We start from the raw sequence: 25,518 nt of genomic DNA, 5'->3' as shown, positions 1-25,518 counted from the left end.
TAGTTGTTTGTGAGGATGTAGAGAAAAGGGAGCACTCATGCACTATTGTTGGAATTACAAGTTGGTGCAGCCACTATGGAAAACAGTATGGAGGTTCCTCAAAAAACAAAAAATAGAACTTATGACCCAGCAATTCTACTCCTGTGTATTTATCTGTAAAAATCCAAAACACTAATTCAAAAATATATCTGCACTCTATGTTTAGTGCAGTGTTATTTACAATAGCCAAGATATGGAAGCAACCTAAGTGTCCATCGACAGATGACTGGATAAAGATGTGGTACATATAGACAATGGAGTATTACTCAGCCGTAGAAAATAATGAACTCTTACTATTTGCTAAAATATGGATGGACCTAGAGGTTGTTGTGCTAAAAGAAATAAGACAGACTGAGAAAGACAAATGCCATATTATGTTACTTATATGTGAAATCTAAATTACTGAATGTCTTAAGCGAACTTATTTATAGATACATTTAAAGGAAGACAATTCATTAATATTAGCAGAGATTTGATATTTTAAAAATATTTTCTACAAATTACCTCGGACAAATAGCAGTTTACATTTTTTTAAACTACAGCACAAATGACTAATTTAGAGAATTTATATAAACTGTTATTATTTTAAAAGGCGAGCTAAACCTTTCTATTAATGTAAGCCTTGAAATTCTCCAGAACACTAACATAAGCTCTCAGGCTTGCATATGCTCACAAACACAGCTGTGCTAAAGATAAAGAGCAAAACCATACCTGTGTTTCTTATACAACTGCCCTCTTGCTAAAAATGATTTAGGAAAATAACCCCAACAGAAGAGTTTCTATTTTACCACAGTACCAATCAATCAACCAGTAGATTATATTTACATTTAAATAATGTTTGTATAGCGAAGGTAAATCTTCAGGTATTAGTCCATTTTTAAAGTGTGATAGTAGTTAGTGTACAATCAGATACACATCGTCAGCACAGCCGTTTCACAAATTTTATTCCCTATCAACAAGATGAATGAAACCAGTTCTAGACAAAGAAACGCGTTTCAATTTAACTAATTCATAGTTAATATTTCTCAATATTTGAGTATTTTTGAAGTTGAAAAAAGTGAAAATGTAATTTAAATAACCTGTCAGTATCACACAGGTAATAGGTTATACAGTAAATTTTATTTTATTCTGAAAGAGCAAAGAGAAAATTCAATGTTGCTTTATATTCTGGTCTACTGAACAAAGGGTTACTTTGGCACTAAATAAGCTTCAATGAATTTTCTTAAACGGCCAAGCCATTAAAGAAAATGACAATGCATTCACAAGGAGCATTATATTCTGTTTTTATTGAGCTCACTGTGAGCAAGAATAGCTAGCTATGCAAAAACAAAGTTAGAGATAATATTAAGTCAATTTTAAAAGTTTTGCTTATTAAAAATAGACAATATTAATTCATTTAGAAAAAAGGCAATAACCCTTATTGAGCCTGCCAGGATTTCTATTTCCTGGTGTTCCTCAGCTTCTTGGGGAACTCCAAGCAAGTTACTTGTTAGCTGGTTCAGATGCAAGCTATATTAATATTTATCTGGAACATGCTCTAAATAATTGCATAGTTTAGGTAATTTATGTTTATCCGATTATGCAATAGAACATTTTATATTTTAACCATTCCTATAGGCATTTTTCTAAAAGACCTTATTTAGTTCCCTGCTTTCTTTAAAAAAAAAAAAAAAGAGTTGAAACTTAATTTAGCCAATTCCTACACATTCAGTCACAACATGAACATGAACTGCTGTGCTTTGATCTTATGTTTTTTCACCTCTGCTTGCTGTCACTTATTGATGACAGTGTGTTCCTGATGTTTCCCATGCCTAAGTGAGAACCTAAGAGTGGTCTATAAAAGCTCCTACGAGCTTTGTGATATCTAGCTACTCCAAGTCCTTTTTCTTTCCTCTTTGCTTCCATCGCTGGTTTTCAAATGACTGAAGTTAGCTTAAGAAAATTCCAGCAAAACAGGCTGTTGACACCGGAGAGTTCTAAAGGGCTCCAGGTGCCTGAATATCTGAGCAGAAAAAAATCTTCTCTCAAATTGGCTAATTTGTATAAAGAGGTCTCCATTCCTTTTTCCCTGGAAACTGGAATCAGCCTGCCATTGTGGCTTTTTCTATGCATTACATAACATTCTTCTCTCCACAGATAATCTAACAGCATAACCTCCACAATGCCTGCTCATTTGATGCAAAGAGTAGAAACAAAGGCAGAAACAGTCACAAAGTTGTCCAATTATACTCAAACATGGTACAAAAGCTACATGACTATGACTACATTATATGAAAATGATGTGTGCTTAGCATGTATTTACATATGACAAATAAATGCAAATGTCTTGGGGGTGCTCAGAAGTAGTCAGAATACAAAGATGTAATTCTGTTTGGTTATTTAAGAGGCTAACACAACAGGACTTCTGAAAAGCAATGGAATTCTCATGATCATCAGAAACATTTATAAACTCCAGAATATGTAAGTTAGAATTACAGAAAATCTAGATTTCATTCTCTCTACATATAAATTGAATGAATCACAAAATTAATTATCCGACTTTATTCCATTTTGTTAACTAAGCATTGGTAACACAGACGATAGTTGAAAAAAAGAAATTCTGCTTAACTAAACTGAGAACCTACTTCTCTCTACCAAATAAGTTCCTATGACTCTAGTTTTAGAGAAAATATCCTAAGCCATCAAAGATTAGTTGCTTACATAATAAATAACACAACATTCTTGTCTGCAACAGGTTATCAATTACCAGGAAAAAGGAAAAATGTGATATATCCTGTAACTAATAAAAATGTATTTTACTTTCAATTTTCCCAACTAGGATGAGAGGAAAGAAAACAAACAAACAAACATCTAAAAAATTAGCCCTATTGATCGTCTTGGCTTGAATGTCACAAATTACCACTTTAATTCTGCTAGCTGATAATGTCGAAAACTACTGATTTACAGAAAACACTAAATAAGGAAGAAAGTAAACACAGACAAAATATCTCTGCAAAAAAAGAAAGTTGTCCCATAAATCTTATTTTTTCCACGTACAAGCCAAAGCTACCCAGTTAACATATCTCTAATACCTTGCAGCTAATGATATAAAGATTACCAATGTAAAAATACTTAAGACGACAACTTTCTGGTGGCATCTTTATACATCACTAAGGCAGAACTACTCCAGTCGCTAAAGGAGTCATAAAACAAAGTATATATTCTTCTCTTTTGATTTTGAACCAAATATATTTTCTGTCCCCTGTCTAGAAAAGAGGGGACTAGCTGGAACACTGTGAAAATTTATTATGGTAAATGCTTATAATCTTCAGGTAAATGTCGTAGAACAATTAAGTATTTGATTCATACCTTGTTTTAATTCCAAACCTTCAGGTTGCTTGTTCTCTCTCAGGGATGAAGTAGAATCTATACAGATGTCTTGCCTGAGGAATGAAAATAAATAAAAAACAATTTTAAAAACTATATTCAAATCAAATAATATTTACAGCTCAAGACCCTAGAATTAAGTGAGACACTTGGGAAGACACACAGAATTCTTCTAAGCCCCAGGTACCATTTAGTGCACTCTGGAAACTCAGAAACATGCACACAAGTGTCAAAAACAGCAGCTATAAACTACTACCAATTTAAGCAGTATGCTTGTTTGGAAAATCAAGGGGCAAACCTGGAAGGAATATGGAGGTAACTTTTTATCCCTTCCAATATTCTACAGGGTAACTAATGGGATAAATAAGTCACAGATGAATCAAATGATTTTCAACTGTTGAATTTAATGGGCACTTTGGCATTCAAATTATTTTATATTCATCTAATTTCATATCTCAAATGCACAATGTCTATAGTACATGGGTAACACATTCTTTATATATAGTATACATATGTAATCAAAGTAAATGGATTAGGTGTAAGATCATGCCCTAAAAAAGTTTTGATTCACCATGTTCTGCAACAGAGATGCAAACTAAATTAATGTTTTCTTAGAGGGCATTATACCATCTTTAATATTTATGTTACAAATAGTTTTCAGCAAGTCAAGAAATTAATTGCAAATACTCAAAATGACTATCTTCTTTAAAGTATCTATTATCTTCTGAGAATTTTTATATATACACACCCTAAAATTAACATATTAACAATATTTAGGAAATTTCCCAACACAAAAAACTATTTCTATCTACCTGACAACAAATAACCAAAGGATAAAGACTTTTGCTCATTTCTTTTGAGAAATTTACAATATTCTTTGTAGTCAATAGAGTTGGCACTTACATGTTTCTTCTGTATTTAAACATTACTAATACAAGCACAAATTCAAATAGACTACAAATAATCTGAATTTGGTATTAATTATAACATCTAAGAGACTTACAATTGAGATAGCTCTGTATTTTATATTTCTTTTTGTCCAATGTTACCTATTCAGATTTTATTCTTTCACCAGAATGACTGGCAGATCCCAAGGAGGATATCAACAACACAGGGGCACAGTAAATGCAATATACTACATTAAGAGCTTTGCAAGGAATAAAGTTAGAATGTGCTAGCTCAAGTCTTAGAGTGAAATTAGACTTTACCAACTGGAAGCATTAATCTATTTCTAAGTATCTTCCTTGAGGAGAAAATGTTTGTTTGTTCTTACATATCCTGATGGACACTAAATTCTTCTTCTAAAGATATACAACTAAATTTACCAAAAAAAAATGACTTGAACAAACATATAATGTAACATCACTGTTAAAACGACCATGAGCATATGTAGTAATACCCTAAGGACACAACATCACCCATGCAATATTCCATCTGAGAATGTATAACCTATCTCATGAGGAATCATCAGACAAACCCAAAATGGAAATGAGTAATGCTCTATTTAAAGGGGGGAAGGGAGTTAAATGTCAACGTTATAAAAGACAAAGAAAGGCTGTGGAAATATTCCAGGATAAAGGAGGTTAAAGAACCATGGCAATTAAATGTTATAATTGACTTGAGACTACGGAACTGGAGGAGGAGAAACGTTGTAAAGGACATTACTGAGTCAAATGTCACACTGAAACACCAGTGGTAGACTGGATAAAAGTATTGTATCAATGATAAATTTACTGAAGTTGATTTACTAAAGTTGACATTGTATTATGGTTATATAAAATAGAATGTCGCCATCCTTAGGAAAAGTGTAATGTAGTAAAGTGCCATGATGTATATAATTTAGCCTCAACTGTTTCAGAAAAAAACATGTATATAAAGAGAAGGTGTGCAAATGGCATGTAATGTTCATGAGTAAATCTAGGTAAAGATTATATGGATGTTTCCTGTACTATTCTTATTCTTGCAACATTTTAATAAGCCTAAAATTATTTCTAAATAAAACATTTTAACTAATAACAATACTGTAAAATGTATTATTGTACACATTATTTTCTCTGTGAAAGCACTTGGGTTCCCTTCAAATAAAACTGGTCCCCTCTATAAAAACTATCTGCTGTCACAATTTCTTTTAGTGCCCAACGAGAACTTTTATAATGTTCTGCTTTATCTTAAGTTGGGTTTAATTCGGTTTTTGAAGAAAGTCATCAACAGAATGAATTTCAGACTAGGTGTTGTGCACCACCTTGTGTCTGAACGGGAAAGAGTTGATGATTTCGCATCAGTACTATCTGAAGTTGAAAACAAATTTCAGAAAATGTTGGGAATTTTAAAACCTAACTAATTTTCCCAAGATATAGACTTTGAAACCAAAATTATCGAAACGACCAGGGTTCTCTAATACAATTTAAAAATTTTCATCAAAGAGCATGAAAGGCAAAGAAGCAAACGTCTTAAAAGTAAGAAAACTACAACATGAACATACGATATTTTCTTGTTTCTAGTTTTATGGAAAGTTAAAAAAAAAAATCCACCCCTAGATTATAAAACAAATTAGTGTCAGAGTTAGGAAAACTAAAGAAATTCCAAGTTACATTTAAATGACATTTAAATATTTCCATCAAATAGTTGAAAACTACGTAAGAATTTTATAACTGGAGAGAGAAAGAAGTGGGGGAGAGAAAGCGGGGGAGGAAGGGAACAATGCCAAAACTGATTTGGGTTCAGAATCTTGCAATGATTTTTGTACTTTTTTCCGTTAAAAAAACAAACAAACTCGTTTTTACTTTTCTGATTCCCTTCTTCCACCTGCAATCCTCGTTCTTGAAGCAGATTAATTTACAATGCTAGCCTTCAATAATAAGAGTCCTCTATTTATCTCTGGAATTTAAGTTCTCAAACCAACATCAGTTCAACTTTCTTTCACCCCAAATGTAGTTCCACGCTTTATCCCTTCTTACAACTCAATGTATTTGTTTTTTAAATTAGAGTAACACACTGGGGAGATCTGCAGAACTTAATCAAGAATAATCACACATGTGAATTACTAAAGATTTAAAATATATTTCTAAATTGGAAAAGAAAGTCAATTTCTTGTCCAAATAAAAAATACTGAGAAGATACCTCAACAGAAGGATAAAAAAACTGGACCAAACGATCTGGACCAAAGGAGCCAGATTCTTCCCATTTTAGCAAAAGTCAGCTGAAAAAGAAACCAGGCAAACTGGCATAATCACATGATCACAATCCTATGGGGAAGGTACTGATATTACCCCTACTCTCCAGAAGAGGAAATTGAGGCCCAAGGTTAGGTAATTTGCCAAAGGTCACAGAGACAGTAAGCTGTGGAGTTCTGCTGTTAAAAAATGTAGGCAGCTTATCTCTAAACCTTCACTCTTCACATTTATCCAGACTCTATTACTTACAGAAATAATTCTCTAGTTAGTAATACCTAAAAATTCTATGTAGCCATATACATATACATATGGCCATATATTTCAAAGTATAAAGTGAGTTTTCACTCAGAATCTCCTCTCAAGGCCCCGGAAGAAATTACTGCTTTCTTATCGTGAAACTAAGTAAGATATGCTATTAAATCATCAAGACAGAATTATTATTTTGAAAATTTCAATAAAAAGACAAACATGAGCAATGGCAACAAAAGACAAATTATCCTCAACAAAGGGCCTGAGAAAGTTGGGAGTGAAAAGGTTGAAAAGAAACATTTCTCACTGCGTACCTTTTTGTATGATTTTGTACTGTTTCCATTTCTTTTAACCATGCCCATGGTTGCCTATTCATTATAAAAAATAATTAATGACAGTACAGGTTCACACTAGTTTGTACGAAAACAAGGGGGAAAAAAGAAGTAGCTGATGGAAGATAAATACACAGAACAAATTTACTGAACATCTGACGTGTAATCAAGAATTATAAAAATAATATTCTAAGTGAATCTTTGATAATTGTAAAGGGAAATATGGCATAATGAAAACTAAAATGGGATCTTACAGCCCCTACCTTATAGCAAAATAAATTTTAAATGAGTCAAAGATTTAAACATTAAAGAAACCCATAAAGTTAATATTAATAAAGTCTGAAGAATATTTTTTATAATTTCAGAATAGAGAAGGCCTTTTCCAAGTATAAAACCCAGAAACCACAAAAGATTGATAAAATTAGACTGTGTAAACGTGAAATATTTATGTAGGTAAAAAAATAATAGAAGCCATAAACAAAGAAAAAAAAGCAACAAGCAAATAAATAAATACAACCCCTATCACAAACAATAAATTAAAAAGACCAGAGTCCTCCATATACATGCAGAGTAAATAAATGACAAAGAGCTCATAGAAAAAAAAAAATTCAAATAGATCTATGATATACGAAAAGATGGTCAATTTCACTCAAAATAAGAGAATACAAATTAAAATTCCAATGAGATTACTTTTTAACCTAACAAATGAACAAAGATCAACTTGTTAGGTAACACTATATTAGCTAAAGCATATGAAAACATTTACACCACATTTGAGAGGAGGAGTATAAATTGGTTTAAACTCTACGTATGTCAATTTTGGCAATATCTATCAAAATTTCAAATCTCCAAATATCTGACCCAACAAATAACTTCTTGGTTTTTATGGTACATATAACCACAGAAGAACAAGATTATGTACTTACATACAAAGACATTCACATCATTTGTAGTAACAAAAGATAGAAATCAACTTAAAGGTCTACAGATAGACTGTTAATGTTTTGCTACATCCAACAATGGAATAGTACACAGTATACATAGAAAGCCTTTTACATACTGGGTAGAATAAAATCCAAGGAAAGACATACTATTATGTGGGGAAAAAACTGAATGGAAAAAGGTACAGAATAGTTTGCACAGTACACCATTTGCGGGAAAGAAAAAATATACATACACATGTATTTGTAAATGTATGGAATATCTCTCGGAGGATACACAAGAAACTGACTGTGGTAGCCTGTAAAAAGGAAGAATGAGGAACAGGAAAAAGAGACTTATTTTCACTACATACATTTTAAAATTTTGTACTATGTGTATGCAATAGCGTTTAAATAAGTAAGCTATTAATAATAGACCCTAGATAAATGGCTACATGGGAAAATGTCCTTATTTCCTAGAAATTCTAACATAAATATTTAGCATTAAGATATCTATAGTTCACGTTACAATACTTCAAGAAAATACATGAAGTAAATACGTAAAATTATAATAACGGTTAGATCTAGGCAATAGGTACATGGAGTTTCATCATACTATACTACTTTTCGATACACTTGACACTTTTCATAATAAAAAGAAAAAAAAAATGAAATCATTTTTAGCTCAGAAGGTTAATGTCATTTACCTGGAAAAAAAAAGTTTTATTAACACAGGGAAACACTTTTAAAAGTTATAGTTTACGGGCCGGCCCAGTGGCTCAGGCAACCTCCATGCTCCTAACACCGAAGGCTGCCAGTTCGATTCCCACATGGGCCAGTGGGCTCTCAACCACAAGGTTGCTGGTTCAACTCCTCAAGTGCCGCAAGCACTTTGAGCTGAGCTGCCTCTCGGATGGCTCAGCTGGTTGGAGCATGGGCTCTCAACTACAAGGTTGCCAGTTCAATTCCTCTGAGTCCCGCAAGGGATGGTGGGCAGCGCCCCCTGCAACTAAGATTGAAAAGGGCACCTTGGACTGAGCTGCTGCTGAGCTCCCGGATGGCTCAGTTGGTTGGAGAGCATCCTTTCAACCACAAGGTTGCCGGTTCGACTCCCGCAATGGATGGTGGGCTGTGACCCCTGCAACTAGAAAAGGGCAACTGGACCTGGAGCTGAGCTGCGCCCTCCACAACTAAGACTGAAAGGACAACAGCTTGAAGCTGGACGGCACCCTCCACAACTCAGATTGAAAGGACAACAACTTGACTTGGAAAAAAGGCCTGGAAGTACATACTGTTCCCCAATAAAGTCCTGTTCCCCTTCCCCAATCAAATCTTTAAAAAAGTTTAAAAAAAAAGTTATAGTTTACGCATTATACGTTAACATAAGACAGAAATGTAACTTCATTTACCAATCTCTGGATATAAGGCCAGCCTTACGTTTAATATGAATCCATGGGGAAAAAGGCAGTCTCAACCTACTCACATAAACCATTTCTACTTTTGGTTTATTTAAACTTGTATTGCAAAAATCTGAGTGCAAAAAAACAACAACCCTTTATATTTACAGAATTGTTGTTATCCCACAACTAATTGACAACTTTTCAGCAACTCCTCTTTGAGTTTTTCCAAAGCATGCAACTTGATGAACTACTTTCATATTGATACTTCATCTTTTTATACATTTAACTGAATTACATAACTAAGATAATTGAATCGAAAAGAAACATGAGTGACTCTTGGTAAGCAAACAGTTCCCATGGTGGGAGAAGTACACGGGAGTATTAGAGAATGAATTAACAAGTTTAACACACTGTGAACATCAGTGAATTTATTTTCAAATGAAATGAAAAGGGCAATTAATATAATGAATTACCTAAGCTATTAAAAACTTAAATTTTTAAAAAAGTGATAAGGGAATAGCAGAAAAAAAGGAAAAATACCTGCTAACATCTAACCCAGTGGCTGAGTAGCAAGATTAGGCAGTAAACGGACTGACAGAAAAAATGACAATAGATGCATTTTCAAAATTAGGTTTCTGAATAAAAAGAATACAAACGTGTGTGCGCGCGCGTGTGCGTGTGTGTAGAACCAGTTACAAAACCAGAAAACAATGCTTCCCAAATCCCTCAAATGCAGTTGCACAGTTCAAATGAAGATGCCATTTAAAACCTCTGAGAAGCTCCCTTCCTCCCATTCTAGGGAATGTTCTAGAGATTCTGGAGAAGTCCGGAAGAGGGGATTAGAGAGGGGACATAGTGGGTGATAGGTATGTAAGGGTTCTTTGTACATTGAAATTTTCCATAATAGAGTTTAAAAAACAAACAAGTAACTGGTACAAAACAACAGCTATATATTCCAGAGGGGGTGATGTGAGTTGGGTGAATTACAGGTCAATTTCTGAAGTGTACCCTTCCCACCAAAACCTGGTCTTGGGTCTACATGTGGCCTATTGTTGTATCCACTGATAAAAATACTAACTTATGTAATGTGGATTTATGCTACCCGTTAATCCAATGTTCCAGAAAACCATAAATTTTATTCAAATATTTATTCTATTGAAGTTTAACAATAGACTCTCTTATCCACAAATTCAGTTTTGTTAGCACTTACTGAGAATTTAGGATTTGGCTGAATGCCAGCGCCCCTTTGAAAGTTACTCATACTTATATACCGTGTTTTCCGGAAAATAAGACCTAGCCGGACAATCAGCTCTAATGTGTCTTTTGGAGCAAAAATTTATATAAGACCCGGTATGTTATGTTATGTTATATTATATTCCCAGTCTTATAGTAAAATAAGACTGGGTCTTATATTAATTTTTGCTCCAAAAGACGCATTAGAGCGGATTGTCTGGCTAGGTCTTATTTTAGGGGAAACACCGATTTCAAATAATACATGTTACTTGTTGAAACAAATCAAATTCTTAGTACTCTAATGAGATATTATGGGGATCACATCTCTCAAGGGGAAACAAGGCAGGCAGTTAGAGATAGGCATCTGGTCTCTGCATTCCTGCATAACTCATACTCAACTGCCCAAAAGACCTCCCTTCTCCGCCCAAAACTTCCCCTTTTCATTGTAATTATCTACCCCCTATGAGGAACAACTGGGTACAAAATACCCAACTAGATTAAACCGGCCACTCACAGCTGGCCACTCATACCTGCCCAGTTTTAAAAGATAAGGTAATAGCCTCTTATCAAACACAGGTGTCAATCAAGTGGTTCCAGGCCCAGAAAGGTACAGCCCATTTGAGAGAAAAAGATAAAAACTCCAAGTCCAGGCCAGTCAGGCCCTTTTTGAGCCCGAGCCCTTGCCCCTTTGGGCCTTTTTGTCTTTTGAGCCTCTTCTTTTGCTCGGCCTGCTCCATCCAAACTCTTTGGAGTGTACTTCTGCTCCTAATAATTCCACCTTGGGCCCTTGAGCCATTCTCTATTGCTCTGGTCCGCTTCTATTTCTTTGGAGTGTACTGTCCCTTTTAGTAATGGCCCTTGAGCCACTGCTTTCTGCTTGGGCCCACTCCCTCGTATTTCTTTGATCTCTTCTAATAAACTGCTTTCACTACTTTACCTCGGCATCTTGTTCAATTCTTTGCTCCAGATGCCAAGAACCTGGACACCGCGCTGAGGGCCCACCCTCCAGTAACAGCTCTACTTCATCAAAAAGGACATGGATGTTTTACACTTATTAAAAACAAAACACGGGAAGTAAGTAGCTATGTATGATATCTCATAAGGAAAACTAACGCTGCCATTAATAGCAGGCTTTTTAGTAAATTAACAAACAGTATCAGGGTTCTACCACATATCACTGCTAGGGTTCAGCAATAGAAGAGCAGTCATCCACACGATTCTAGTTGCTGGCTCTCAATAAGACAACGGATCGATCCAGAGGAATTGCCCAGTATGTTCAAGAATAAACATCTTAGGGCAAAGTAGTCATTTATCACCCCTACGTTTCCACACTATGCTCCTCTTTCATTCTGACTTCTCTGAAGTGCCTAACCCAACCATAAACAGCAGTAAAAAGGAAGCTACTCGATTTGAAGGGTGGTATAACTTGTAAAGTATTTAAGAACTATGACTATTACAATGCATTAAAATCTAGTATATTGTAGCTAGTAACCAGCATATTGTAAGTAGTAACTAATTCTAGATGACACCAACTTGCTCTTTTCAATCATTTATATTTTAAAAATACTCATGTATTCCATTTTAAACAAAAGTGCTGATGTTTCAGATTTACAAAACATAATTAAATGAACATTTAAAAATAATTCCAGAGACTTACTTTACAAAATAATTCCCTCTGAATTTTATTTGCTATTTAAATATTCTAGTGAATATAAAATGGTTCAATTTATATGTGTTAATATCTCTAAGGCCTATTTAGGAATATCTTAATTTTTTAAAAAATTACCCCAAATTGGAACTGAATAATAACTTAGAATGTATACATCTTCTCCTAACAAACTAGCAGTGACTAGCCATAGTTCTAGAATACTCACATAGAACCCACTCTTCAGTGTTCCTTAAGTTTGAGAACCTGGATTTTTAAATTTTATCTTCTAAAATGGTGATATTATCTCAAGATTGCTTATTTTCTGTAGGGAAATACTTCATTTCCACTGACATCTCCCCCAATATCATTTACTAAAAGCACATTAATTTAAAACTCATAAAGTATTTATTACAGCAATTCTAAACTATTGCTAAGATTTCCCTAAAGTGTTTGTATTTTTATTCTTTATATATAAAACCTTAATCCTGATTATTTTATTGCACTATTCAACACTTAAATTTCATTACAAACATATTCCTTAGAGCATAATCACCTCGCATTGTGGGCCAAGATAATACCTGTTCTCATTTTTAGTGCTATTTTAGCTATAATAAAGTTTTCCTGCACATCTCCAAATACAGACAAGCACTCTAATTCCAGGCATCCATATTACCTTGTTTACTTGTTCTTATTAAGCAACCATAACAATCTATAACATATGTAAATCTTGTCACAATACCTAAGTTTTAAAACACTACAAAATTATAGATGTTAAAGTCTTTAGACTATTTATACATAGTTTTAAATTTGCTCATTTGCTTACTTAAGGTGAACCAAAGTGACAGCCCCATCCTTCATCCTTTTAAAAATGAAAGTATTTAGAAACTATGCATGTTTTATCTTCATACTTCCTAAATCTCACTCCTATAAAAATTATGTTAACACTCATTAATTTCAAGTTTCAAAGCAGCGCACTGTCAAAAATGTCTTCCAATTACTGCTTTCTTGTTATTTTTAATAGTAAAAAACAACTACTGCAAAGTAAGAGTAAGCAAATAATCTTTTTTATGGAATGTAAAGCTTTTTAATTAAAGTATAGTTGACATACAATATCACATTAGTTTCAGGTGTACAACATAGTGAGTTGATATTTATATACCTTGCAAAGTGATCACCACGAGAAGTCTAGTAACCAACTGTCACTGTACAAAGTTACTGCGATATTGACTGTATTCCCTATGCCGTACATTGATCCCCCATGACATTTATGTTATACTGTAAGTTTGCACCTCTTAATCCCCTTCACCTTTTTTGCCCATTCTACCCACTGCCCAACCCTCTGGCAACTATCAGTTTGTTCTCTTTATCTATGAGTCTGTCTTCTTTTGTTTAATTTAGATTCCACATATAAGTGAAATGATACAGTAGCAAACAATAGTTTGAGCAGCAGCAGAGCAAAAGAGTTTGAGAAGAAAAAGATGCATTTGAAAGCTGACCTTAGAGGATAAATATAACTTGAACATATAAAGCTAGCAACGTAATAAGACAGTGTAAAACTACAGATATTTAAAAAAAAAATGTGTACTTGTGCATAAACATTTACTTGTGCATAAACAAGTGTCTACTGTATCTTAAAACCCTTAATGCTTTATAAGAAAAATTATACAGCCTTATTATATGTCTTATAATGTCATATACAAGGTGTGATCAAAAAATATGGTGACTGTTTAAATAAAATTTATTACAGTAAAAGACACATTGCCATTACTCCCCCTCAAAATATTCCCCCTCGCTTCAAAAACACTTATCCCATCATTCTTGCCACTTTCTGAAGCAGTTCTGGAAGTCCTCTTTTGTGTATGTCTTTAGTTGCGCTGTTGTGGCTGCCTCGATGTCCTGAATCATTTTGACTTTGGGGAAGAGCTAGAAGTCACATAGTGCCTGATCTGGTGAGTAAGGTGGTTGAGGACACACCGTGATGTTTTTATTTGACAGAAATTGCCATATACCAGAAGTGATGTGTGACATGGAGCACTGTCACGATGCAGGATGAAACCGTTTGCCCATTTCATGTTAATGCACTGTTTGTGATCCATGATTTATGGCACACTTTAAAACACACCTTCTCTCAACTGTAGTTCACCCCTGATTGCACTGAACAAGTTGAAACTTGTCACATACTATTACCAAGACTCGACGCACCGCATTGAAGATCCCTGCCTTTCTGCTGGATGGCACTTGGCAGTAGCATTCACCGTATTTTCTGATCACAACAGAAAGGCTCTGTGTCACACAGTGCTTTGGGTATGGCAATTTCTGTCAAATAAAAACATTACAGTATGTCCTCATCCACCTTATTCACCAGATCTGGCACCGTGAGACTTCCAGCTCTTCCCCAAAGTCAAAATGACCACAAAAGGTCAACATTTTGAATCAATTCAGGACATCGAGGCAGCCACAACAGCGCAGCTAAAGACACTTATGAAAGAGGACTTCCAGAACAGCTTCAGAAAGTGACAAGAATGATGGGATAAGTGTGTCTGAAGCAAGAGGGGAAGTACTTTGATGGGGATTAATGGCAATGTCTTTTACTGTAGTAATTTTTTAATGTAATCGTTCACCATATTTTTCGATTACACCTCATACATACACATACCCATACATATACCTCATACAGAAAGTTGTCACTTTATAGTATCTTAGTTCTATTGATGGTACGTCTTTTCTGATAAAAACTATAATAAAAGAGCAGATAGAGGTTGCTGATTAAAATAACATATCAAATTTTTCATGTATTTTTAATAACAGATTTCTTTATTTTGATCTATTTGAAATTATTTTGTTCATCAAACTGAGATAAAAAGGTGAAGGTATATGTGTCAGTTGATAAAACAGTGATAAACTGATATAATTGGTTCCAAGGCCAAGTTCTGGCTTTTATATATTTTTCCCTTCAGAGTCTCACTGTATAGACCTTTTCAACATTAAATATTCAGACAAATGAAGTACTATGTAGTACGCTGAAATATACATGCTATATACAAAAAGAGAGTAGCTACACTCAGCTCCAACTAATTTTTTGCCCTCCCAGGAAAAGCTGCTTGATCCGCTTTTTCAAGCAACTCAGAAATCCAGATTTTGATGTGATATCACTTGGTTTTCAAATGTTGGGTACCATTTGAACATTTTTTTTTAATGTTTAGATCAAACAAAACATCTCAGTGGCTCTAGGCAACTGCTCTGTTACTTTGGCTTATGTCTATGTTTTAATCAAGTACTTTGAATTAGTTTCTCTATTGTCACTGTAACAAATTACCATAAATTTCATGCCTTAAATAACATGAATTTATTCTTACAGTTCTGGAGGGCAGAAGCCCAAACTAAGTCTAAAGGCACAAGAATTAAGGGGTAGACGGTGCTGATTCTGTGGGGCTCCACAGGAGAACCCACATTCTCTTCTCAGCCTCTAAGAGGGAGCCTGCATTCCTTGGGCTGTAGTTCCTCTCTTCATCTTTAAAGCACATGACTTTAACCTCTGCTTCCAGCATCCCGGCTCTTTCTGCCTTTGTCCTCTTTACCTCCCTCTTATAAGGATTCTTGTGATTATACTGGTACCACCTGGATAATCCAAGATAACCTTCCTATCTCAAGATCCTTAATTTGATCACATTAGCAACGTCCCATTCTGCCACATAAATTAACATATTATTAACAGGTTCTGGAGATTAGGACATGGACATACATCTCTGTTGGGGAGGTCATTATTCTGTATTCTAGGAGATTTTTGTACACTCTTGAGATTTTTTACATAGATGGTCATGTGCCATGGTATGAATGTCTGTGTCCCCCACAAAGTTCATATATTGAAATCCTAACCCTCAAAGGTGATGGTATTTGTAAGTGAGCCATTCAGGGAGTCCTCCTGAATGGGATTAGGGCATGAGTAGTAGGAACTTGATTTCATCCCTCTCATCCATCCCATGACAGATCTAAAGGATACCAAGGATCTAAATGAATTATTGATAGAGAATATACTCTGAAAACAGAGATCATAAGTCCTGTGGAATATTCACTGAAATTGATGTTTGCTAAAAAAACATCAATTAAGCACTCAGTAAAAAAGTTAAGGAATCATCCTGATTTTGGAACAGTAAACTATGAGTAAAATGAACAAAAAGAGGCTGGGTAACCTCACGACTCACAAATATTAAAACGCAACAGCTTTTAGGTTAAAGAGGAATTATAAATGATCTAAAAACTAACAATAAGTAAAACACTAACCAGTTTTATGGGATACAGAGAAAAATTTTAGTATTAAAAATATTACTAACCACAAACAATTAAAATAACTGAACTAGTTATCCAATTAAGGAAGTTAGAAAGAAAAATAAAATAAGCTTTAAAAAACAAAAGGACACAGGTAATATATCATATTTAATTGTGAAAGCTGAAGGCTGAATGCTTTCTAAGATAGGAAGAAACAAGAATATCTACTCTCACCATTCCTATTCAATAATGTACTGGAAGTCCTAACAGGTCAATAATGCAATTTAAAAAAAGCAGTTAAAATCGTATAGGTTAGAAAATGTCTTTTGAAAAAACAAAATTCAACCAAATAAATTGTAAGATCTAAATGGCTTTATTAAGTGATTCATGAATAGGGTAGAATCCCACCTAACAAGTAGAATGGTGTTCGGGTTCTGATGGGGTTGTAGAAAGAGGAAGTTTTATAGGAACATGGGCAAAGGAACTATTAGCAAAAGAAAAGAAAGGATATTTTAGGCCAGGACACCATGTTTTGGAGGGGAAGGAAATGGCAAGGGTTTTATCATGCAATTTGCCTCTTCTTCCTTAGGGGATGGGGGCAGGTGGCAGGTGATGGGCAGGGTCCCTAGACAGATTACCTTACAGGCGCTTGACAAGAAAATTCCAGGCTGGTTGATAAAGATTACATTTCTGGTGAAGATCAAAAGTGCATTTAGGTCAGGGATTAAATCTAGGTTTGGTATCATGGGATTTAGCACAAGTGATGCTATTTGGGGGCTGTGGTTTTCTTTTTAAAAATAGAAAAAAAATAACTGTCCCTATTCGCAGAGGATATAATGTCTTAGTCCACTGGGGCTGCTATAATAAAATAAGACAGACTGGGTAGCTTATAAACAACACAAACTTATTTCTTCGTTCTGGAGGCTGGAAGTCTGAAATCAGCCAGCATGGTCAGGGTTCTCAGGGTGCAGACTTCTTGTACTCTCACATGGTGGAAAAGGCTCTGAGATCTGTAGGATCTCTTCTGTAAGAGCACCAATCCCAATTTTTACACCTGTATTCACAGGTGAGATGGCCTATAGTCCCTCAATTCCCTTTTTTGGCACTATTTATGACATTTGGGGTATTAAAGCTATGCAGAAATCAAAGTAAATTGAAGACCTTTTCATACTTTCCTAGGCCTGGACTAACTTAAATAACACAGATGTAATTCGTTTGAAAAAAGTAAAAGATGGTGTTTATTCAATGTTTTATTAACTGCAAACACTGCATGTATTGACTCATGTAAGTCATAATTCAGTTGTGAATCTACCTTGTCATGGTGCTTTTTCAACAGTACATCTTAACGTTCTAATTTCTTCTTTGTTAATCTCTTTAAGTTGTCCTCTTCTGGGGGAAGTCAGTTTGGTTAATTTGCATTTTGATAGAAAACCATCCACTTGCTGGTATCAAGTTTATTTATATAATGCTGCATGTGGATTCTCATTATGCTTCTTCCTTCCTAATCTCAATTATAATTGCTCTGTATGGTTTCCTTAACCAGATCCAAGAGGAATTCATCCAAGTTTTTGGTCTTTACAAAGACCAAGTTTATGGATTTATATAACCTTTTTGTTTGTATTTTCTATTTCTTTAATGTTTACCTTTGTTTTTCCTTTTCCCAACTTTCTTTTGATTTGTTATTTATCTAATTCCTTTAAGATGTAAACTAAGTTCCTGGGCTAGTCATGAAGGTTTTATCTCTTATATCTAAATCTTTCCTTTAAATTCAACTTGTGATGCTAACAATCAAACGCAATACAGGACCTCTAATTGGATCCTGAATCAGACTCGACCATTTAATTAATTAAAATAAATAAATCTACTATAGGAGTGCTGATGGTTTCGTGGCTATGTAGAAGATGGTCCTTATTTCTAGGAAGTGCACACTGAATGTTCAGGCCTGAAATGTTAGGACATCTGCAACTTATCTTTAAATGTTTATGGGCTGAACTATGTCTTCCTCCACCGCAAATTCCTATGTTGAAGCCCTAATCCTAGCACCTCAGGATGTGACTGTTTTGAAGACAGGGCCTTTACAGAGTTAATTACATTAAAAGGAGATCATTATGATGGGCCCTAATCCAATCTGACTGGTGTCCTCTTAAGAGACTGGGACACAGGGAGAGATGTCAGGTGTGCGCGCGCGCGCGCGCACACACACACACACAGGATGACCACGTGACGAGGCAGCATGAGGAAGGCCCTCTGCAGCCAAAGAGAGAACTCAGAAGAAAGCAAGCCTACCAGTACTTTGACCTTGCACTTCCAGTCTCTAAAACTGTGAGAAACTAAATGTCTACTGTTTAAGCCAGCCAGTCTGTAGTATTTTACTACAGCAGTCCTAGCAAACTAATACAAATGGCTCTGAGGAGAAAAAGGATAAATATAAAAAGAGACAGAAAGCAAAAATTGCAAAATGTTAATGTTGCTGAATCTAGGTGGAGGGTATATGGTATTACATCATTCTTTCAACTTTCATATAAATTTGAAGTTTTCCAAAATAAAAAAGTTTGGGTGGGAAATTTCACCAGGAATTTTGCGCGCGCGCGCGCGTGTGTGTATACATATACATTTGTGTGTGTATGTGTGTGTACACGTATATAAATTTACTTTTATATTAGTTTTCTAGGACTGCCATAACAAAATACCACAAGCAGTCTGGCTTAAATAACAGAAATATATTTCTCTCAGTTCTGGAGGCTAGAAGATATAACATGAAATGAAATTGTCCTGTTTAGAGATATTTACCCTAGAGCTTTCTATTAGCAATGAAAAAATACTCAAGACTGCAGGTATATATGTGCTACTTATTTATGCTACTGCCTCTGATAATCTTTTATTTGTGCTACTATGACCTGTAGCCAAACTCTGCAAAGAGAGATACAAGTGTCATTGGCAACAACCAAAAATAATTGTTTTTGTCAAAAATCATCAACAGAAGCTAAAATAGTGGATGAAAGTTTGATGAGCCATGGCAGAGCAGACAAATTTAGGAAAAAAATTACCACGTTGCTTCATGATTAGTTAGCATCCCAAAACTTTAGACACTGCGTATCATCACAATAATCAAATTATATGTACCTATATAAAACAAAACACATTATTATTGCACCTGTGAAATAAGGCTATTATCCCCAAACTAATAGATCTGTAGAAGAAATCAGTGAAATGAAGTGTTCTAAGCTAGGAAGTGTCCTAAGTAAAGGACTTAATAGTGGGTATCACTAGTAGTATATTCCAATTCCGAATGAGAGCTGTGATTCGGCTTCAAGTTAGTGTTGCTGTTGTCTTATATCTCAGTAGTAGTTTTGGAGAATCACCTTAATCCTGAAAGCAATGAACTTTATCCTTACATATATCAGGAGGACCAATCATTACAATTCTACACTGTTGAATTATTTTATATAAATGCAACACAGAAAAATCATCATTCTGGAGGTAACAAATCACCAAAGGAATAACAAAGAAATTGTGAAAAGAAAGTTTTAACTTACTGACTGACTAAATCAGATCCCATCTTAGAGCCATCATCTGCCTCCTCTTCCATATCAGAGTCCGTACCATTGTCACCTTATAAATGAAATAAACTATTGAAAGCACGCTGATAAATGTCAGAATGATTTAATTTTAATCATTATGCAAAAATTATCATCTTAATAGTGACGCAAAATAATTTTATAGTTCATAGGTAACTAAAAGCAATGAGAATAAAAAGCAGAAAATAAAAATAATTGTAAGATGTCTTTGCCCTCTCAAAAATTAATTTTACAGCATTTTTTAAATTTTGTTTTTATTATTGTGTACAAACTCATGATCTTACCTATACTCTTGGGATGGAAAATATAATATATACATCAAAAAGTGTTTAGACTGAAATGCTATTCTGATATGTAAACTATATTTCTCTGTACAAACACAAGTAAAAAATGCTTTTTAATGATTACTCAATAATGAAATTAAATATTCACATCAGAAAAAGAATACCTCAGGATTTATTCTGAATATACTATTAACTAAAAAGTTACCAGAATGTACAAATATGTATTCTTACCCTCAAGAATCTTCATGATTTTTTTTTCAGACAGAAGCTCTAACTGTTCTTGGCACAGTTTTTTAATTTCTTCTATTGAACAGTTCTAAAAAAAAATGACATTAAAAAAACGCATTTATGTAACATAGCACCAATGTAAACTAGATGACAGCAATCATAAAAAAAAGTCCAGTTAGCAAAATCTTACAATAAAACAAATTAAAAGCCACGTAAATCTTTTCATGAGATGAAATCTGAAAAACTGCCAGTTAACATGTAAACAAAATAATTTATAAGATTTGAGGAGAACTTATAGTCATGTTTATTATGAAAGGACAAACTAAAAAGTCAGGAGCTCAGATATTAATAGCAGCCTATGAGTATTTATGTTCGATAATTCCTCTAAAGTTTTAAGTATCAGCTCCATACATCTTATATATATAATTTTGGGCTTAACTGGTCCAAGTCCTATTTCCACAGCTCTAAAATTAGAATACCATGTATTCCCCTGAATAATTTTCAGAAATAAACATATGAAAACATTTATAAATTTAATGAAATACAAGCCACTACCAAACATCCTTGTATATTGTTATACAGCAGTATATTCTTTCTTGAAGCACCAGAAAGAATTATTATACCTTTAATTTAATTACTAACACTGCCTGAATTTCATAAAATTATTTCCAAAAGGTCAATAAATTCCTTACCTAAACACAGTAAATTGCCCCAATTTTTTCTTGGCAAATTTTTATATATACAAGGCCAGTTATGGTTCTAGAAAATCCTTTATGTTTTCTAGTAGCTTGTTTCAGTTGAAGACATCCAATTATAATTTACATTAAGTAAACTGATTGCTACAAAAAAGGTTTTTGTATATTTCTATGTATGTGTATAGCCTGACAACGTGATGAAGTACCTTTAACACATCAGGAAGCATCTTCTGTAACTTCTTCTCTCCGATGATACAGAAACACTGCTGAAGCATTTCTTTTTTGTCTGATATATAGTAACTAACTGGTTTTAATGACACTGTCAGGTCCAATCCACCTTCTTCAAGGTCACTGTGCTCTGCCAAGAATAATTCTTTTTCCAAAGTTGGTAAAAGGTATTTGGTTTCCTAAAATTAAAAGAGAAAAAGTACTAAATAATTCTACTTAAGTATATATAATACAAACATAATGTCACGCATTTTCATTTAATAAATTCTTCTTAACTATTTCCATGTTCTTGGTTTGCATAGATTACTTACCTAAAACCATAGAAAAGAATTCTAATATTAATTCGTCAGTATTCTTTGAACTTACTCTCCACACTGCAATTCACTCAATCAACTGATATAAAGTGAAGAGATAATATCTTAGGGCACACAAATGAAAATACACCCAATATTGAATGAGTTCTTACAATTTTAGACTTCTGAAGAATTAGAATATTCCTTGGCCATTCACCCCAAAATTTTATGTATGCACTGTCATTATTCTTAAATTCATATAAACAAATGGGATAGCAGCACAAATGATACAAATCACAAATATTATAAAGTATTATTGCTTACTGGGAGCTATTATCACTTTTTAAAACTATTATATAATTTAATCATATTTAAAGTAGAAAAGTAATTTGAGACATTTATGTCAATTTTACCATCTATCTCCCAAATCTATGCAGTCTCTCTAAATCTACTGTCATAATCCTGGTTGAAGGTACCCTAACCTTTTGCCTAGATTACCTCAATAGTCACATAAAAGGACTTGCTGCATCTAAACTGAAGTCACTCCAATCTGTTTTGTTACCAGAATGAATTTTATAAAATGTAAACACAACCTTTTTTATAACTTTTCTAGTACTTCCTATTTATAACCTTCCAATGACTGCCCTTAGGATAGTATCGACTATCTGGCACTTCATGCTCATTCTTTGTATTTCAAACACAATGACCTTCTTTGAATTACTCAAATATAACCTGTTCTCCCTTCACCTCATACAGGCAGGGATTTTGTACATAACTGTTCTTCTGCCTAGGACATTCTTTCTTCCCCAGTTCTCCTACCCCATACACTGTACTACCAAGATTAACAAAGTCAGGTATCAATTCAAAAGTCATTTCATCAGGAAAATCTCTCCATACTATATACCTCAGGTAGATTTCTTTGTTATATTTTCTAATGGAATTGTCTAAAAAGCAGTTTAAAAAGAAGCTAATTTTAAAAGATACTATGATAATTAGACTGAAAAAGTAAAGAAGGTCAACTCTTATTCTAATGGCTCACAAAATAATTCAAATGTTTGTGAGAATGTAGAGAAACTGTAATTCTCATACACTGATAATAAGGATATAAAACGGTACAGCCACTTTGGAAAAGTTTGGCACTTCCTCAAATAGTTACTGTATGCCCCAGCAATTCTCTTACTAGATATATGAGGTATGATAAAAAAAAAAAATGCAGTGAATGCTGCTGCCGAGCACCATCCAACGGAAAGGCAGGGATCTTCAATACGGGAAGCAGCGCATCGAATCTTAGTTAACAGTGTGTGACAAGTTCCCACTTGTTTGGTGTAGGCAGTTGGGTGTGAGCTATGGTTGAGAGAAGTTGTATTTTAAAGAGTGCTGTAAATCATCCTCCACCATGACAAACTGCTCCATGTGACACATCGCTTCTGATACACGGCAATTTCTGTCAAATAAAAACATTATGGTGTGTCCTCATCCACCTTATTCACCGGATCTGGCACCGTGACTTCTGGTTCTTCCCCAAAGTCAAAATGATTCAGAACATGTAAGCAGCCATAGCAGCCCAACTTCCAGAACTGTTTCAGAAAGTGGCAAGATCGATGTGGACAAGTGTGTTTGAAGGGGGGGGGGGGTATTCTGAGGGATTCTAAGTATTCTGAGGGGGATTAACGGCAATGTGTCTTTTACTGTAATACTTTTTTAAATGTAAACATTCACTGTATTTTTTGATCACACCTCTTATAGCTAAGAGGACTGTAACCATGAGTCTGCACAACAATGAATTAACGTTGACCCAGCGATTGCGCTTCTGAGTCTTCGATCTAAAGTGCTTCTTGCACAAGATGTATGTACAGACGTGTCCATTTTCGTATTTTACCTCTTTAATCACAAGGTAACTGAAAGTCTAAATATTCATCAACAAAGATACAACACACTATCATGCGATAACTAAAAAAGAAGGTGCTACATATGTAAAGACACCCCGTCCCCAATCCCGGCAACGCAGCGGTGTTACCCAGTTCAGTGGCGTGAATGTCACAACCAAGACTGTGGAGAAACGTAAGCACATGACAAGGATTAACGAAGAGGCTGGGTATCCAACTACTACTGGGGGGGGGGGGCTTAAAAGGAGACGTCCACGCGTTCCCCTTTATTTCTCTGTTGTGTCATTTTAATCACGTATTTACGGACTTGTTGTACGATGTATTATAAGCAGACGATTTTTTTTTTTAAACGCGGGTATGTTGGCAGGTCGACGGACCGTAAAGAACGGGTCTTTCATACAGTCAGACGGGACACAAATCCAGGAGCTGGTAACAAACTGTGGGTCTGCTTCCTTAACGTCGTCGGGCCTGTCTTCTCTTCTTGTGACGTGGACGTAACCGTAACTTACTACCAGGTGAGGAGGAGGAGAGAAGGACAGCGTGGCTCGCAAGGGCACCTCAGGGGGACTCAAGAGACCGCAGGAGTGGAAGGGCCGGAAGCAACATGAGTCAGCCGTCAGCAAATCGACTGGAACTTGCAGTTCAAGACACGGGAGTGTGGGGGTCACCGCGCGGAGGACCACGGACCTCGGACACGGGTGGCGCTGCAGGATCGCGGCGCGACAGGCGGCGCCCGTCCCAGTCCGGGGCGCCGGCCTCCTTCCGAGAACGCAGTCTCCCCAGGGCGGCGAGAAGGGGCACACGCACCTGTTGCAGGGAGCCGGAGACGCAGGAAGACGAGTCAGCGCTCCTCCGCTTCCGGCGCTCGCCGCGCTCCACGCCGCTCCCAGCGCCCGCGACCCCACCACTGAAGCTGCCGGTCCCACAACAGGTGACGCTCCCGCAGCCGCTCGTGCTCCCGCAGCCGCTGGTGTTTCCACTGCCGCTGCCGGCGAGGGCAGCTGTCAGGTCCGGCGCCGCGAGTGCCGCGGCCGCATCCTGACTGCTTCGTTTGCGCCTCTTCTCCCGGGAAGACTTCTTCCCCGTCATGATGCTCCCGCAGCGACCATGCGGAGCCAGCGCGCCGTCTCAGGAGGGACCGACTGCGCGCTCCGGTGGGCGCGGCGGCAGCCGGCGGCGCAGTTTTGCGTCACTTCCGGCCTCGTCGCAGCCGGCGCGGGGCGCGGGTGGAGCGGTCCCGGGGCCGATGACGCCCCCTCGGCGAGGCGGGGAGGTCGGTGTGAATTGGCAGAAGGGCTGGCCGGCCGTCTACTTGAGTTTTTGCTGTTGTTCTTTATATCTCTACAGAGGCCGGAAGATGGAGCTTTGCAGCAGCTCTTTGCCTTATTGATACCGCCATTCTGTCTGGGTCAGTATACAAGTGCACAGGTGAAGGTGTACTTACTGATTCTCCAGTTTCACTTCTCTTTCAATTTATGTGTATTTATGACACTAGGAGCATTATAACAATAAAGGGAATTTAGGGAAAACTTCATGATCATCATCACCTAGGGAAATTTTTAAAAAACGTATTTTAGGGAATTGTACACTACAGGGTCTCGTGCTTCCTTGTTTTTCCCCATTTACACCGATTTCTAGGCACGATCCGTTTTCACTCCTAACGACAGTTGGCTCTAATATTTCATTGCGTTTATGAATTT

The 25,518-nt window shown here is 35.8% G+C and overlaps 1 protein-coding gene across 4 annotated transcripts in view; it reads right to left on the bottom strand.

Annotated features, from left to right (window-relative positions):
• Nucleotides 1–24,986, bottom strand: part of CAAP1 (caspase activity and apoptosis inhibitor 1) — a 43,328-nt gene extending 18,342 nt beyond the window's left edge. For 2 of the 4 annotated variants that reach the window (XR_013994394.1, XM_081065519.1), the window contains exons 1-5: nt 24,626–24,986; nt 21,618–21,818; nt 20,720–20,804; nt 20,163–20,238; nt 3,388–3,461 (exon numbers count right to left, since the gene is read on the bottom strand). Coding sequence is in view for 3 of the 4 variants with exons in the window: in XM_081065519.1 (XP_080921645.1) it covers nt 3,388–3,461; nt 20,163–20,238; nt 20,720–20,804; nt 21,618–21,818; nt 24,626–24,907 (718 nt within the window). In the remaining variant the exon portion in view is untranslated. Of the gene's footprint in view, nt 1–3,387; nt 3,462–20,162; nt 20,239–20,719; nt 20,805–21,617; nt 21,819–23,112; nt 23,210–23,949; nt 24,562–24,625 lie in introns of those variants that run through there. The other 2 variants (XM_081065520.1, XM_081065521.1) reach the window with 2 other exon arrangements.
• Between the last annotated feature and the right edge of the window lie 532 nt (nt 24,987–25,518).

Source organism: Rhinolophus hipposideros (genome assembly GCF_964194185.1).
Source record: "Rhinolophus hipposideros genome assembly, chromosome: 11".
NCBI lineage: Eukaryota > Metazoa > Chordata > Mammalia > Chiroptera > Rhinolophidae > Rhinolophus > Rhinolophus hipposideros.
Note: the sequence above shows the minus strand (reverse complement) of the source record. Positions and strands in the feature narration are given on the sequence as shown.